At 52.1% G+C, this 15,414-nt stretch overlaps 1 protein-coding gene across 5 annotated transcripts in view; it reads right to left on the bottom strand.

The window, feature by feature from the left end:
* Positions 1 to 15,414, bottom strand: part of TMEM104 (transmembrane protein 104) — a 54,695-nt gene that overhangs the window by 39,046 nt on the left and 235 nt on the right. For 4 of the 5 annotated variants that reach the window (XM_045888518.3, XM_045888519.3, XM_045888516.3 and 1 more), the window contains exons 2-6: positions 14,744 to 14,869; positions 7,266 to 7,387; positions 4,816 to 4,897; positions 3,763 to 3,859; positions 3,144 to 3,224 (exon numbers count right to left, since the gene is read on the bottom strand). In XM_045888518.3, the coding sequence (XP_045744474.1) occupies positions 3,144 to 3,224; positions 3,763 to 3,859; positions 4,816 to 4,897; positions 7,266 to 7,387; positions 14,744 to 14,788 (427 nt within the window). In that variant the 5' untranslated portion in view covers positions 14,789 to 14,869. Of the gene's footprint in view, positions 1 to 3,143; positions 3,225 to 3,762; positions 3,860 to 4,815; positions 4,898 to 7,265; positions 7,388 to 14,743; positions 14,870 to 14,979; positions 15,227 to 15,414 lie in introns of all 5 variants that reach the window. The other variant, XM_064582757.1, reaches the window with a different exon arrangement.

The raw sequence follows: 15,414 nt of genomic DNA, 5'->3' as shown, positions 1-15,414 counted from the left end.
TCCACACCGTTCCTTTCTCCAGGCTGTTTACTTTCTACAAAAAGAAAACAACTAAGTCCCATGGCTTGTTCTGGCTGGCTACACTGTGATGTGGCAGGAGACACGGCTGCCCGTGATGTCACGGTCACCTCGGAGAGGCTAAGTGGGGCTGGAGGCCTCAGAGGCTCTGAATCTGGGCAAGTGCAGGGCTGGCTGGGGAGGATCAGAGGGGCCTTCATGCTTGGGACAGGCTGCTGGGCAGGAGGAGGAGAGAGGCCCTGAGTCAGGAGCCTGAGCCCGTGTGTCTGGACCAGCCAAACACAGGACTCTATGAGAAAGGCTGGTACTGAGGATCTGAAAAGCAACAAAAAATGGTCCAGCTTCTGAAGCTGAAATCAAGAGGGTAAAAAGCCCCTGATTTCCAAAGACCAAGTGCCTCATTCAGAGTCTGACTGATCACCAAGCCCCGGGGATGGGAAGGCGTGGCCTGGGGTGCTGGTGACAGAAGGGGCAGCAGGAGGGCGTGTGCAAGATGAGCTCACGGTCAGAATGTTTGCCAGGGAGGATGCTGCCTTTGGATGGTGCACGTGGAAGCTCCCTCTGCAGAGGCAGACCTTGCTCCCCTCTCCCCCCGGTGGGGCCTGAACCAGGAGATGGGGATGCAGCTTCCAGCCCCAGTGCCACTGATCTCGCTTCCTGGCCGTGGCAAGTCCCCGACCATCTCCTATCCTGTACAGTGAGAATTCCACCTGTGCTAAATTCCATATGTGATTCCAGCTTTAAAGACCAGGTGTAACAGCTCTGAAAAAAGCATCCAGGCCCTACAACCTCAGGGTCATGGCCGCAGACAGCCAGTCCAAACTCCCTTCAGACTGACTGCTCGTGTTTGATATCACGGGCCTCAAGCTCCTGGCCTCTCTGAGAACAGAAAGAAAAACGAAGTGACAGCCCCCCTCTAACGCTGGTGGCTCGGAAGAGCCTCTAGGGTCCCCAAGGGGAAAGCCGGGGATATGTTCCTCCTGGGCTATTTGAGGTCAGCTCTGCTCCGAGGAGTCTGGGGGAAAAAAGACTAGGAAAATACGGTCCTTGTAAGAACCCCAGAGGGCCTCAGATAGCATCGATGTCCAAGCTCAGTGGCCCCTGGGGTCTGGCTGCCACTCACACCCCAGGCCCCAGGTACAGCCTGTGCCTCAGCTTGTCTTTCTGCTCTGATGCCAATGCTCTCTGCAGAGAGGCACTGTCCCCTCCCCACGCACCCTCTCCTCCACTCACCTGTGGACTGCAGTTTCAGCCATTTATAAACTGCCATTGGCCCTCCCTGATCAATAAACTTCATTACTAAACACAAAACGGGAGGATCAATGAGCTTCCTGAGAAGACAGTAATGACGAGGCCTGGCATTGCTAGTCACAGGAAGTGAGCCTGGACCCCAAGGGGGCTTGTTGTGGAGAGTGGCAGTCCTTCCGACGGGGAGGAGAATGACCCTTGGATTAGGAATAGGGCAGAGCAGTGGGTTTCAGCTGAGAGGGATTTCGCCTCGCCACCCCGACCAGGGATCAGCTGACAAGGTCTGAGGATGTTCTGGCTGTCATGACTCGGAGGTGCTAGGGCACCTAGTGGGTGGAGGCCAAGGATACTGCTCAGCCTCCCACAATGCACAGGATGGGCCCCAAGACAAAGAATGAGCCAGCTCAGATGTCAACAGTGCTGAGTGTGAGAAACCCTAAGCAGAGGAGAAGGCGTCCCCTGAGCATGAGGCTGCTCTCGTATGAGTGTGTTCCTTTCCTATTAGATCTGGATGAACTAGAAGTCTAGTCTGTAAGGGGATGGGGAAAAAAACAAAAACAAAAAACACATGGGTTCCCAGAACTGTTAAAGAAATCAGAGCGGACTGTAAAACATGCTAATCGGAAAGGAGTTTCAAAGGTCTTATGTCCTCTCTCCAAATGTACGTCTTCTTTCCAAAGCCCGCATTTGGAGGGGGACTGCGTGCGGTTGCCAAGAGGAAATGTTCACACTCTTATCTTCATTTAATGAGATGGGGAGAGATAGAAACAGAATACAGGAAAAGCACAGAGCGGGCTGCACACAACCAATCTGGTTTTCATGGATTCTGGAACCCTCTGTGAAGCTGGTAGGGAGGCAATCTTTGGCTGATGATCATAATCTTCCGGACTGGACAGTGAAATCACACCACCAGTGATAAACCGAATGCTTAATGTCCTGAGAAGCAGTCAAGAAGACTGGTTTCTATGATCTCCCAGGCTTCGAGTTACTGCAACCACATTCAAGACTAGAAAGAGCCAGTGGAGATGCCCCTCCTGCAAACAGGGGCCGTGACAAAGGGGCAGAAAATCTCCCAAAGAGAAAATCCTTACAGAGAAGAGGATTTATTGAGATCTGTCTGTCTATGAAGGGGGAATGGGCAGGTTTGGGCACTAAAAAGCTAAGCTCTTAAACAGCTCATCTTCCCAAAGAACACTTGCCATGGAGGTGCACAGTGTTGTCACTGAACATCTGAGCTGGGGCAGGGGGATCCTCTCGGCTGCAGGCAGTCCCACTACGGAGCAGACAGGGTGGAGAGGGCTCGTACTTAGATCCCCAGACAGCAACCCGTGCGTGGACTCCTTGCGCCCTCTGCTGGCCACCAGGGCGTGGGGGGGGCGGACGGAAAACGAGAGAGAGAGAGAGAGAGAGAGAGAGAGAGACAGAGAGAGAGAGAGAGAGAGAGACAGACAGACAGACAGGTACACACAGGCATGTGCACGGTGTATCCTACCACCATCATAGGGATCTGCCCTGCGTTGTCCTAGACTGAACAGTCCAGGAGAAAAGAGAGACAAGTCAGAAGCGATCAAGCAAGAGGCACAAAGCTACCAGCCGGCTCCATTGGCTTCCTTCCTTGGAAAGCTGCTTAGGATTCCTGACCTCTACCAGCAGGAGGAACCAAGTAGCTGCTTCTCTCTTCCTAGCGCTGATGAACAGGGAGGGATCCAGGAACACAATGTGAGCGCTTCAGGCCTCTCGGCAAGGCGGCTGCTCCAGTGTGCTGGGAGCCGGCCCACAGTCTGCTCCTCTGCATCGCCTGCCCCATCCCTAGCTGTCAAGGTCTGTCGGAAAGTACCCCCCTTCGCCCTCACCCCACCTTGAGAAAGAACTCATACCTTTATTGAAGAACATGGAGGCCATCTGTCCCATTTCCACCCGGTCTGTGATTTCAAAAAGGTTCAGAGATCCACGTCTCTCTGTGGAGCCAAATGAACAAGGAAGAGGAAGCGGTTTTCATTTGGAAAAGCTCCTAGAGGAGGTCCTGAGCTCATTAAATTCTCCACAGTAAGGAAATCCTAAAGCGTTTCAAATTCTTGTGAAAACTTCTAATGTTTCGCACTTGAAATATTTTAAAGCAGTCTACAGAAAGGGATCCCAGGGATGCTCGCTATGGATGAGGGGGCTATGGGGTGGGGGGAGCTGGGACACTTGGCCCTGGCTTGCTCGGTGGGACCCGGGATGGGACTGGTCAGGCATGCATGCACAGTGGGACAGGAGGATGAAGTCAGACACCCCACATTTATTCGAGCTTCCAGTGTGCCCTGGGTACTGAGGTAAGTAATCTGCCCAAGCTGCAAACATTAGCAAGTGGGGGAGCTAGCAGGGTGAAGCGGGGACCCCAGGCTCATGATCTGGCCAGAGGGTCTGTGTAGAGACTCCCCATCCTCTCTATAAAGAAAGGGAACCCTGTGGACCAGAGGGAGGTGCCAGCCGGCCCAGAACCCCAAGACTTACGCACTGACAGGATGGGCCGTTTCTCTGCCCGCTCGTAGTTGTCCTGGACAAGGACATCACTGTCAGAGGCCGTGGAGGAGTCGTCATCTTCCTCCTCCTAGGAGGGGTGGGGAGGGGGCATATAATGCTACAGAAAACCCATGGAAAACTGAAGAACCCATTTCCTTTGTTATTTCTTTCCAGAAGGTGTCTGACTAGGGGCACCCCCCCAGCACCCCCATGCTCTCTGACCAGGGGCACCCCCCAGCACCCCCATGCTCTCTGACCAGGGGCACCCGCCAGCACCCCCATGCTCTCTGACCAGGGGCACCCGCCAGCACCCCCATGCTCTCTGACCAGGGGCACCCCCAGCACCCCCATGCTCTCTGACCAGGGGCACCCCCCAGCACCCCCATGCTCTCTGACCAGGGGCACCCCCCAGCACCCCCATGCTCTCTGACCAGGGGCACCCCCCAGCACCCCCATGCTCTCTGACCAGGGGCACCCCCAGCACCCCCATGCTCTGACCAGGGGCACCCCCCAGCACCCCCATGCTCTCTGACCAGGGGCACCCCCAGCACCCCCATGCTCTCTGACCAGGGGCACCCCCAGCACCCCCATGCTCTCTGACCAGGGGCACCCCCCAGCACCCCCATGCTCTCTGACCAGGGGCACCCGCCAGCACCCCCATGCTCTCTGACCAGGGGCACCCGCCAGCACCCCCATGCTCTCTGACCAGGGGCACCCCCCAGCACCCCCATGCTGCCACACTAGGAGGTGCAGACACTCAGATGTCAGATCTGAAGCTGCAGCACAGTTCTGGGGTTCACAATGATGAGCAAGCTCAATTAAGGGTTCAAGGGACCCATGACATGACGTTCAGAGAGCAGAGACTGCATCTGCTCGCTAAGCATATGCGGCTGTCAAGCCTCAGCTCCGGGACAAGGGTCTCGGAGTAGTGCTGTGGACATGAGCCCGCCATCCATCGGGGGGGGAAGAACTGGCCCCCAAGGGCCGCCTCTCGTGGCACGCGTTGGACCCAGGCACCACCCGGAGAAAGGGCAATACACACACCTGGTGGTTTTCCATCCTCTTCCAGTGGAGCTGAGCGTTGGCCGCCGCCATGGCCTCTACCACGAAGGTAGTCGTCACAAAGCTGCAGGGCAAGGCCACAGGGGAATCGCCAAGGGCAGGTAGGAGGTCAGAGGTGGCACAATGAAACAGGAAAAACCATTTAAGACCTGACCAGACCAGCAAGTCCAAAGCCATCTCTCTTCTGAGAGCTGCTCCCAAGGGAGCTTTCGAGATGCATCTGACCTGATAAAATGTGTGTGCACGTGACGCCTGGCGTGCTTGCCTTGACTGCCCTGTCCACATTTAGAATGTGATTTGATGCACGGGAGAGAGGGGTGTGCAACAGGCTGATGGGGGGGTAGAGTGTGAGCCTGGGGAGAGGGGGATGTGGGGCGATGCAGTGCCACACACCAAGAAGGGGCCTGCTGGGGGCAGGGCGGGGAGGAGGCCGATTCACAGGGGGCCTTCTGAAAGCTTCGGGGAAGGGTGTGGGCAGCTCTCACCTGTCCTTGATGGGACACAGATGAGTGGTTACACACTCACGGACAGGAGCACAAGCATGGATAACTGAAAAGGGACATTTGGCTCCGGAATGTGTTTCCATGTTTCCTTCCTTCCTTTTTTGGCAGTACCTTTACTTTCCTAACAATCTAGATAATGTAAAAATAGGCTTACATTTTTACGGCTTGAATGGAAAGGGACACTGGGAGGTCGCAGCAGACGTTTGCTGGGGAGTCAGACTAGAGTGAAAAGCCATCTTCGCTCTTCCTCTCAGCAAAGCCGATGCCCAGAAACCCGAGGACTGTGTCCCTCCCTGCTGAACCCCAGCAGCACAGTCACCTCCCTCCTTCTCGAGGCTCCACCCCAGTCCTCCTCAAGCGCCCTTGCCTGCCACAGGCTGACCGCTCAGCCCAGCAGGGCAGGCGTTCAACCCACACCCGCTCCATCTTGCGGGGTGGAGGGCAGCCAGCTCTGAAACTCCCATTCCGGCGCCTCACACCTTCTAGAAAGGTTTCTCATCTTGCTTAAGTGACCATTTTAAGGACTTCAGATTCTCCTTTCCTTTTGCAAATAAAACTAGAATCAATCTTAGTTAAGGCATAAAGAGGCTTCTCATGGTTGCACGAAGCCAACTCATCGATCATGTTCAAATATAAATGGGTTGAGCAGGGAGGGGACATGGCAGCCCCTACTTGGGGGCCCCCAATAATCACTTCCCATTCAGATGGCTGCCCATGCTGAAGGTCCTTTAAAGCGGACAGCAGAGTCACAGAAGGACAAGGACTTCTAGGGCTCTTGGCTGCCAGTACCCCACGGGTGGCCACAAAACCCCCAAAAGAAATTGGGTAAAGGAACAGAGAAATGTGGGCATTCTCTTATCCCATTCAGCCTCTTCGAGGTCCTCACTGGCTTCAGCTGTAACCCTGTCCTCCTTCCAAGAGCACCCGCTCCTCCCTCCTTCCCGTCTGCCGAACCGCTACCCTCCGTGACCACCAACTACCTGCCGGAAACTGCCATCACCCCCACCTCCCCAGCCTCACCCCCCCATGCTTTGTAGGGTTTTTTTCCACGTTACTCATCACCTTTCAACTTACTCTACAATTCTTATTATCTCCACTCCTTATGTCTCCCCACAGAGAGAGAGAGAACAAAGTCTTGAGGGCAGGGATCTTTGTTCTGTTCACCCAAGAACAGTGGCCACTGTCGCCTCTCCTAGGGAGGTACCCCGGGGGGTGTTTCCAGGTGTTCCGTTACCCCTTTTTGGCAGCTTGTGGATTCCTATCTGGAAATGCACAATCCTAAATCCCTTACGAGCCTGGGGTACTTGCTGAATGAGTCCCCACCTGCACGTAGAATCCCTGAGAGGAGCCTCAAGTAGGCTCTCCCCTCTGTGGAGTGCAGCTGGGGAAGCCCACACACGTGGCTCAAGGAGTAGGAGCCCCTGAAAGCCTGGGAAGGCATTGGCCCCATATTTGCCCCCAGGCACAAGGTGAGGTGAGGTTAACCCTTGATTATGTGTGTACCTGTGTGTTTATCACTTACTGCATGAACTACCTTAAATGAATTCTAAATCCCAAACTGACTTCCCTTATCACTGTCTGATTCTTTTTCTGGGGCTAGGCAGTATTTTCTCGGAGAACAAAAATTAATGGTACCATTAAGAAAGTATACAATACGGGAAGTCAACCAGCCGGGGAAGCAATGTGAGCATCATTGTGAAACATTCCAAAGCCTAGCCAGATGTCTGGATTCTTAACTGATCAGGTTGTGTGACTGCTAGCACGAGACCTGGAGAGCTTTGTGTCTCCTTTCTTGTTGCCGGGCCACCCTGGTTAGGATTCACCGGGGACATCTGCCTGCCCCCTCAGGCATGCTTCCTCATGTTAATGAAGAGAAGTCAGGGCTCCCTGGGCAGGCTTCTCCCGGCCCCCCGTGTACCAGCCTCTTACCTCATGAAGCCCAGGAACACCAGCAGGACCAGGCTGACCAGCCACCCTGCGGTGGCAAAGGCCTTGGGCATGGTGAGCGCACCTGTGCCCACGATGAGGTTAAACATGTACACCAGTCCCACCTGGAAGCAACAGAAGTGACGTTCAAGTCCCCAAATGAATTAACCTCTCCCCCGCAGCGGCTCCCAAAGATGACCCTGGGCGACTGCCAAACTGGAGGCAGGGAGGCCAGATGTGAGCTGGGGAAGCAGGTCAGAAGGCAGAATTCCGCCTAGCTTCAAAGGAGGTGTGCTCTGCCACTGGCTGGGGAAGCGAACGTCAACACTCCAAAGGCTCAAGTCCCATATCCCGTAGCTCTTCCCAAGACGTCTCTGCTGATCGGGTTCCGTCTCTTCTGCTGTCACCACCCCGCCACCTTGTCATTTCCTATCACTCAAAGCTGCGCCTTGGATGTTAGCTCCCTGCCCAACCAGGCTGTAGGCTTCCTGAGGACATACCACCACATCAGGGGACCCCGCACAAGGATGAACCTAGTGCTGACCTAAAGAAACCTCCACTCTTCCGAGACCTCTGAGCATGTGACCGAGCCCTGCTCCCCACCCATTCTTGCCATTGTCCTTTGGGATGCTGACATATCATACTGCTTCCTTTTTCCTACCATCCTTCCCACACTAACTTCAGGGATTTTTATGAAAATTGAGATATAATTCACATGCCATAAAACTCACTCTTTTAAGATATTTGCAAATAACCTATCTGATAAAGGATTACTATCCAAAATTTATAAAGAACTTAATTCAACCGCTAAAAAATAATTAATCCAATAAAAAATGGGCAGAAGTCATGGACAGACATTTCTCCAAAGACATATAGATGACCACCAGACACAAGAAAAGATGCTCAGCATCACTCATCATCGGGGAAATGCAAATCAAAACCACAATAAGCTATCATCTCACACCTGTCAGAACGGCTAAAATCAACAACACAAGAAACAACAGGTGTTGGTGAGGATGTGGAGAAAGGGGAGCCCTTGTGCACGGTTGGTGGGAATCCAAACTACTGTAGCCACTGTGGAAAACCAGTATGGAGGTGCCTCAGAAAGTTAAAAATAGAACTACCCTATGATCTGGTAATTACACTACTGGGTATTTACCCCCCAAAGACAAAAACCCTAATTCAAAGGGATACATGCACCCCTACGCTTATAGGAGCACGATCTACAATGGCCAAATTATGAAGTGGCCCAAGTGTCCACTGATAGATGAACAGATAAAGAAGAGATGGTATACATGTACAACAAAATAGTATTCAGCCATCAAAAGAATGAAATCTTGCCACTTGCAATGATGTGGATGGAGCTAGAGAATATAATGCTAAGCAATGGAAGTCAGTCAGAGAAAGACAAACACCATATGATTTCACTCATGTGAAATTTAAGAAACGAGCAAAGGGAAAAAAGAGGGGGGGGGAGAGAGAGACAAAGCAAGAAATAGACTCTTAACTATAGAGAACACACTGATGGTCACCAGAGGGGTGGTGGGTGGGGGACCAGATGAAACAGGTGAAGGGGATGAAGAACACACTTGTCATGATGAGCACCGAGTGATGTACAGACTTGCTGAATCACTACGTTGTACACCTGAAACTAAGATAACACTGAATGCTAACTACACGGAATTAAAATTAAAAACTTAACAAAAAAGTTCTTTTAAAGGACACAGTTCAGTGGTTTTTAGCACAGTCACAGGTTGTACCACCATGTAATTCCACTTCATCACCCCAAAAAGCAAGCAGCTACCCACTAGCAGCACCTGCCCTGCCCCTGACAACCAGCCTCCGAGTAGAATTGCTAGGTCACTGACCTCAGGTTTTAAACTCTCATTCTCGCCAACTTGACTCTAGCTGTTAACTGTCATTTTCCTTTTTTCGACTCTAGCTGTTAACTGTCATTTTCCTTTTTCAAGATCTCAACCAGGAAATTCCTTTCTCTGAGCTGAAGCCTCTGCAGCCCTGGCCATTCCCTTGGACACCTGTAGTCGCCCCGCCCGCCCGACCCAGGCTACCCCCTCCACTCTGGCGTCACTTGCGTTCTTCGGCATCATTTACGACGGGCTAGTTCCATGAAGCGTGGTCTAACCCCGCCTCACACACCCTCCCCTGTGCTGCCCCTCCTGACCCCAGCCTTGGATGGACCTAGCACCTGCTTCCTCTGCTCCCTATACGAAGCTGCTAAGAGTTCCTGGAAATTTTCTTTCTTTCTTTCTTTTTTTTTAATTAGAATGACTGGTCCCACAACAAACAAATGGTTCCTTCACCTGTGCTCCTCGGCATCAGACTGTCTTTATTCCACCACGGACTTCTCGGCATTTCCCACAAGAAACCATCAAACCTCACTCTTCGTGCCCCAGCCCCTGACCCCACCCTCTCAGCTGAAGGCTGCGTCCCATGTTATGGAGGTGAATGAGGCCATCTGACATGCCCTCCCCAAGCCCCACTCTCTCCTCGTTCAAAAATCAGTGTCTGCATCCTCCTGACGCCCTCCCTGCCTGTGGGGCATGTGTCCTTCTTCCTGGGGACGCTGAGCCCTGCACCCAAACTTCTGGGCTCAGTCCCTCTTTCTGCAATCTTCTTCCTACCAGGTCCTCCCCTCTGCCTACAAGCATCCTTGACACCTTTGAAACACAATTCTCTCACTTCTCTTAACCACTCATTGAAGTAGCTACCTAGTTCCTCTGCCTTCATTTCCAAGTTTCTGTACTTTGTGGTTTCCATCCCCAGAGCTCTTTTGAAACTACATTCTTCAAAATCACCAGTGACCTCCTATTTGCCTAATCCAAGGGCTTTCTTAGTCCTTATTCCTTCTTCCACTCTGACGTAAGTGGTCTCTTTTCCTCTCTACTCATTTTTCGCTCAGCCACTTCACTCAGTCCTGCGGCTTTAACTACCACGGCTGGACAGAGGGTGACTGTGCCTCTCTCCGCATCAGCCTTCCTGCAGACCTCAAATCCACTGTCTGCTGGTCACCCCCCCCCCACTTCTGCGTATCCCCGCGCTAGCCATTCTCCTTCTGAAGAGTCTTCTGTGGCTACCTCTGGTTCGATTCCCATTTACATTTAATTGCTAAATTCCCATTTAATTGCTTCCAGCCTGGACTGGGACAGCCTCTTCCTAACTGGGCTCCCCGTGCTCTAGGACATTGGCTGACTTACAGCTGGCTTTTCTGTTAAAAATCTGTTTCTGTTAAAAACAACAACACAAATACTTCATCTCTGGGAACACCTACCCATCTCTCATTTTTACTTCCCCATTCTTAGAAATATGCACTCTTCTATATTTTAAAAAATTTTCTAAAATAACCTTGTACTGAATTTTTTTTTTTATCAGAAACATACAAATTGGGGCCTGTTTTCCTAACCTTAGTCAGAATTTTTTTTTTTTTTTTTTTTTTTTAATAGAGATGGGGGAAGAAGGGGCCGGACAGTGGTTAGGGAGGGACAGGCTTCCAGGCAGGTGCTGAGAGCACGCCTGAGTGCTGGACAGAAAGAGCTCTGCCCACAGTCTATTTACACTTGGCAGAGGGCACCTGCCCCCCTGTGCCTCCTGCCCAGCCCTTCAAATCCCACCCAACACTGGACATATTCAAATGCTGCTTTCAGCACAAAACCCTTCCAGTCCTGCTCCCCTCTTTTGAACCCTGGAACAAGAACACTTATGTCCTAGTTTGGGTTTTCAATGTTATCTTTTCCCCATTGCTCCATGTGAGGCTCATTGTGGCCTGTGTGTCACTTCTCAGGGTGCATGGAACATAGCCTCCAGCTAGGAATCCTCAGCTGAGCTGACTGGATCTGGCTAGGTCTTCTCTGACGTAAGTCCCAGTCTTTGTCCCGTTTTAAACATCACAGTCCCCGTTTGATCCCACAGACAGATCCCAGAAGGATTAAAACAAGTTTGAACCGTGTTCCTACAGCTCCCTGCAGCTTTGTTCTCTGCATATTGCTTTTCTGAGCAGTAACATTTAGGAAGGGTGGATCCTTTCTCTTTATGGAAAATGGCCCCAGTGAAGGTTCTCGTGATGGAAGTAAAGAGAAAGTGATGGTTCTTAGCCAAAAGTTTTATAAGGAAATGAAATAGTACAAGAGGCATTTGCGAATTCAGTGATGCCTGAAGGTCTTGAGATGTAAAGGTCAAGGGCCTACCGTAGAGCAGGGGCTTTCAGCCTGAGCACTTTTGACATTTGGGGCCAGATTCTTCTTTGCGGTGGGGCTGTCCTGTGGACTGCAGGATGTATAGCAGCATCCCCAGCCTCTACCGACTAGGTTCCAGTTCCCCCAACCTTGTACCTGTGTTATGATGATCACAATGTCTCCGGACATTGTCAAATGTCCTGGGGGTGGTGTGCGTGGGGCGGTGGGGGAGCAGCCAAGATTGCCACCAGCTGAGAACCACTGCTGATAAACACAATGAAATAACCACACTCCCAACGGACACTTCAAATAAGTCTCAGTGCAAAAGATCCTTTAAGAACTTTACGAAGAAGCTAATTAGGGACGGACCATCAGGAGCAGAAATGGTAAATCAGATTTGTCCTATGCCGTTGCTATTTTTTAGTTTCAAAGTAAGAACTCCGGGCCTAGTGGGGCTCTGGGAACCCTATAGGATAACGTGAGACTTCTTCACCTCCCTGGTGAGAGTTAAAGCCTCTCGACCTTCAATAAAGGTGCTGGTGTGGGGTCCCTGGGTGGCTCAGTCGGTTAAGCGTCTGCCTCTGGCTCAGGTCATTGTGGTCCCAGGGTCCTGGGATCGAGCCCCGCATCGGGCTCCCTGCTCTGCGGGAAGCCTGCTTCTCCCTCTCCCTGCCACTCCCCCTGCTTGTGCTCTCTCTCTCTTTGAAAAATAAGTAAATAAAATCTTAAAAAAAAAAAATAATAATGGTGAGGACCAATTACAAAGACCATGGAGCAGGAGACAGATCTGAGCTGAGCCACAGGCCAGGTCAAAGGCAGTTGTGGGGCAGGAGGAGGAGGAAGGAGACAGTCTCTTCTGCCAGTAGTGTGGGGCCCAGCTCCTGGAAGGTGTGGCCGAAAGCAGAAGCATCAAGCCTCGCTACAGGCTAAACTGCCTCCTCCCATTCTCCACCATTCCCTGGGATGGTGGATCCGCGCCCCCGGGCTCTAGGGAGTTCAGCGCACAGTGTTCCTGCTGCCTTACCTCCCACCCAGTGGTGTCACCCACAGACGGGCGTTTAGGCAAGCATCATGGGCAGTTTTCGTCCACTTCCCCAGTGACAGCTGTCAAAGGAAACAGAAGGCAGCAGAGATGTGGAAGCAATGACTAGGATTTAAGGCTGTGAAACGAGTGACCTTTCCTTCGAAAGCAACGGCAATGATCTTTGGCAAGACTGGGCTGGCGGGGCCCTCAGCAGCTGGGCCTTGTCTGGGTGGTGGTCCACTCATCCTCTATTTGGGTCACATAATCCCTGCAGCCCTGAGCCGCTCCTGGTCCCTGTACACAGGGAACCCAGACATGACTGCTCTGAGATCACTTCTGGGGGGGACGTGCGGGCCTGAGCCATGTTTTGAACCCAGCACTACCCCTGAGAGGGCCTGTCACCGGAGTCCCCTGTGAGGCTGGTCTGCCCATTACACATAATTTACGCAGAATAATGCAAGCTAAGGCAAGCATCCCAGGCACCCGTGAAGAGGAAAAGAACGGACAACAGGGCAACGCCGAAGTAGGGAGAGGCTTTGTGTTGAGAATAACCCAGGTCATGGGCTGATGCACCTTCATGAACCAAGTAAGTGCTCAGTATCTCCGTTTCGCAAGACCTGAAGAGCAGGTCCTGCCTGCATTGTGCTGAGCAGGGGATTCAAAGCAGTGTCTAGTGAAGTGAGTTCCACTGTTTTCCTGGGCTCAGCGGTTGGTGAACCTATGCCCTTCTCCCGGTCTCACAAGGGATCAAGAACCACTCTCCCTAGGGAAAACTCAGGAAGAAGGTACGGTGTCTCCTCAAACCCTGACCTCTAACCCCCGGCTCATGCCACCTCACCCTCAACACCACCCACCCATCTCTTCTCTACATCTCTCTCCACCGGTAGGATAAGAGAATGCAAGCCGTTGTTTATGGCAAATGCCCAGAGTATGCCCTTAAACACAGACCTCAAACAAAACCAACACACAGGAAAGTTGGGGGTGGGGAGCAGAACCCACTGAGGCCTTTAGGCCTCACTGCCCAATTTCCTGTGGGTACATACTGACATGCGAAATGATTATGTGAATAACTGGAGACACAAGAAAAGTGAGCACATCAAAGTTTTTTCCTTTCTAAAACTCAGTTACAGAAATAACTCATTTTCTCATCTCTAAACGTAGAGATGCTCCGCGCAACAGCAGGGGGCATGGCAACTTTTATGGTTAGTGGGGCCATTTCACTGCTGATACCAAGAGGAGGCTGTGAGCTGTTACACAATTCCGCAGATGAGAGGAACACAATTAGATTCAGTCCAAAGTTCAAGAAAGAATTTTTCCCCTGATAAATTATGGAGAGAAAGGAGGCTCCTTTGGTGCTACACACAAAAGACACAGACCCAGTAGGAAGACCGTGGTGTCAGAAAGGCTTTTTGCCCGATATTTTCTGAGATGCCTTCTTAGGTATCACGCCACAGCTCTAGAGTCTGTGAAGTTAGCAGAGACAAAGCAGGGACCCCCAGGCTAGGAACTAAGTACAAAGTGGGGAAGCTGCTTAAGGTTACGTAAATTCTAGAAAGAGGACTTTTGTCACTTCAGGCAGTGCTGCTTTTCCCTGGGATACTTAGTAGCACCATGAGTCAATCATTTGATTATTCTAATCCTCCAGCTAGGCATCCAGGCAAGAGGACTCCGTGATGTAACCAGGACCAATCTTTCATTACACCAAGAAGATAAACGGAGCGCACCTGTGGGAAGTGGGGTGTTGGGGGGAGGGTAACAGACCCAACACAGTAAGAAATCAATCCTTCTAACTGTTCTAATTACAGACTCCAGCAAATTGCACTTGGAAGTCTCTGCAAGCCTTCTCTGCCTCTTACGCCACCCAAGGCTATGAAAGTTGCACAACTTACAATTCAGCTGGCAACCAAAGTGCTTTCAAACTGCTGAGATGAGCAAACCCAGTCAACAGCTGTCAGTCACCATCCCCAGAGCAGTAGCACCATTTGCAAGTGCTTGTGGTCACGGCATCAAGATCACAAGGAATCAGCAAGTCAGCTTTCTTTCCTTGACCACTCTCTGACCAGCATCCAACTCGTGAACAAACTCTCATAACATGCTCTGAGCCAGGACAGCCGCAAGGCCGCGGCTGCCCATCGGCGTCCCCCACCGTGGCTTCCACCAGGGTCTCAAAGCCGCTGTCCTCACTAGTACAGTCCCCGAAGCGCGGTGCTTCTCTAGGAGCCCGCGGCAACGATGTGGGTAAAACAGGTCCTGAAAGTAAAACTCACGTAGGGAGAATAGAGCTCCCCGGTCTCTGTGATTTCACCCGCCATTTCCAAAAGTGAGGAAGGGTCGCTGGGCAGCCGAGATTCCTTAGGTTCCTTCCCTGCCGGGGCGGCGGCTGCTACGGCTCCCTAGGGCGAAAGAGTAGACTTGAGCCTTCTGATAGACGTCGCTGGCGCTGGGGGACAGTTCTGGAGAGCACCCTGGCCCCGTACTTTTATTGCAGACATGGCCTCGATACCTGTCATGGGACAGCTCTGGAAGACTGACACCTGGATGGTTTCCTCCAACTTTTCCCTTGCTGTGCGGGGCATGAAGGTATTCAATGCCGCTCAGACTCCAAGTGATAGAAGGAGACCCGCAAGCCACTAGGTCTCGCTCACCACGAGGCGCCCCCTTTGTACACTCTGCGGTGGCCATCCACATTCCATGCCAGGAACGGCGAGCTCACTACCACACAGGGCAGCCCATATAACAGTCTCCTCCGCCTAGGGCAACAAACTTGTTTGCTTAGGGCTAGGGCTTGCCCGGGTCGCTCCCCAACCCAACTCCTTGCTCCCAAACCTCTCCTTTCTAACGGGGACTCCATTTCCCACCCCCCCAACCTGTTTTCTGCCCTGCCTTTGGGCTTCTCAGCCTCAAGCCTCCCCCTCTTCTCAAGGGCCCCGCTCGGAGC

Source organism: Mirounga angustirostris, unplaced genomic scaffold, assembly GCF_029215605.1.
Source record: "Mirounga angustirostris isolate CCGP_5_RB_7025 unplaced genomic scaffold, mMirAng1.0.hap1 SCAF_17, whole genome shotgun sequence".
Lineage (NCBI taxonomy): Eukaryota > Metazoa > Chordata > Mammalia > Carnivora > Phocidae > Mirounga > Mirounga angustirostris.
This window is presented reverse-complemented; position numbering and strand designations above follow the sequence as displayed.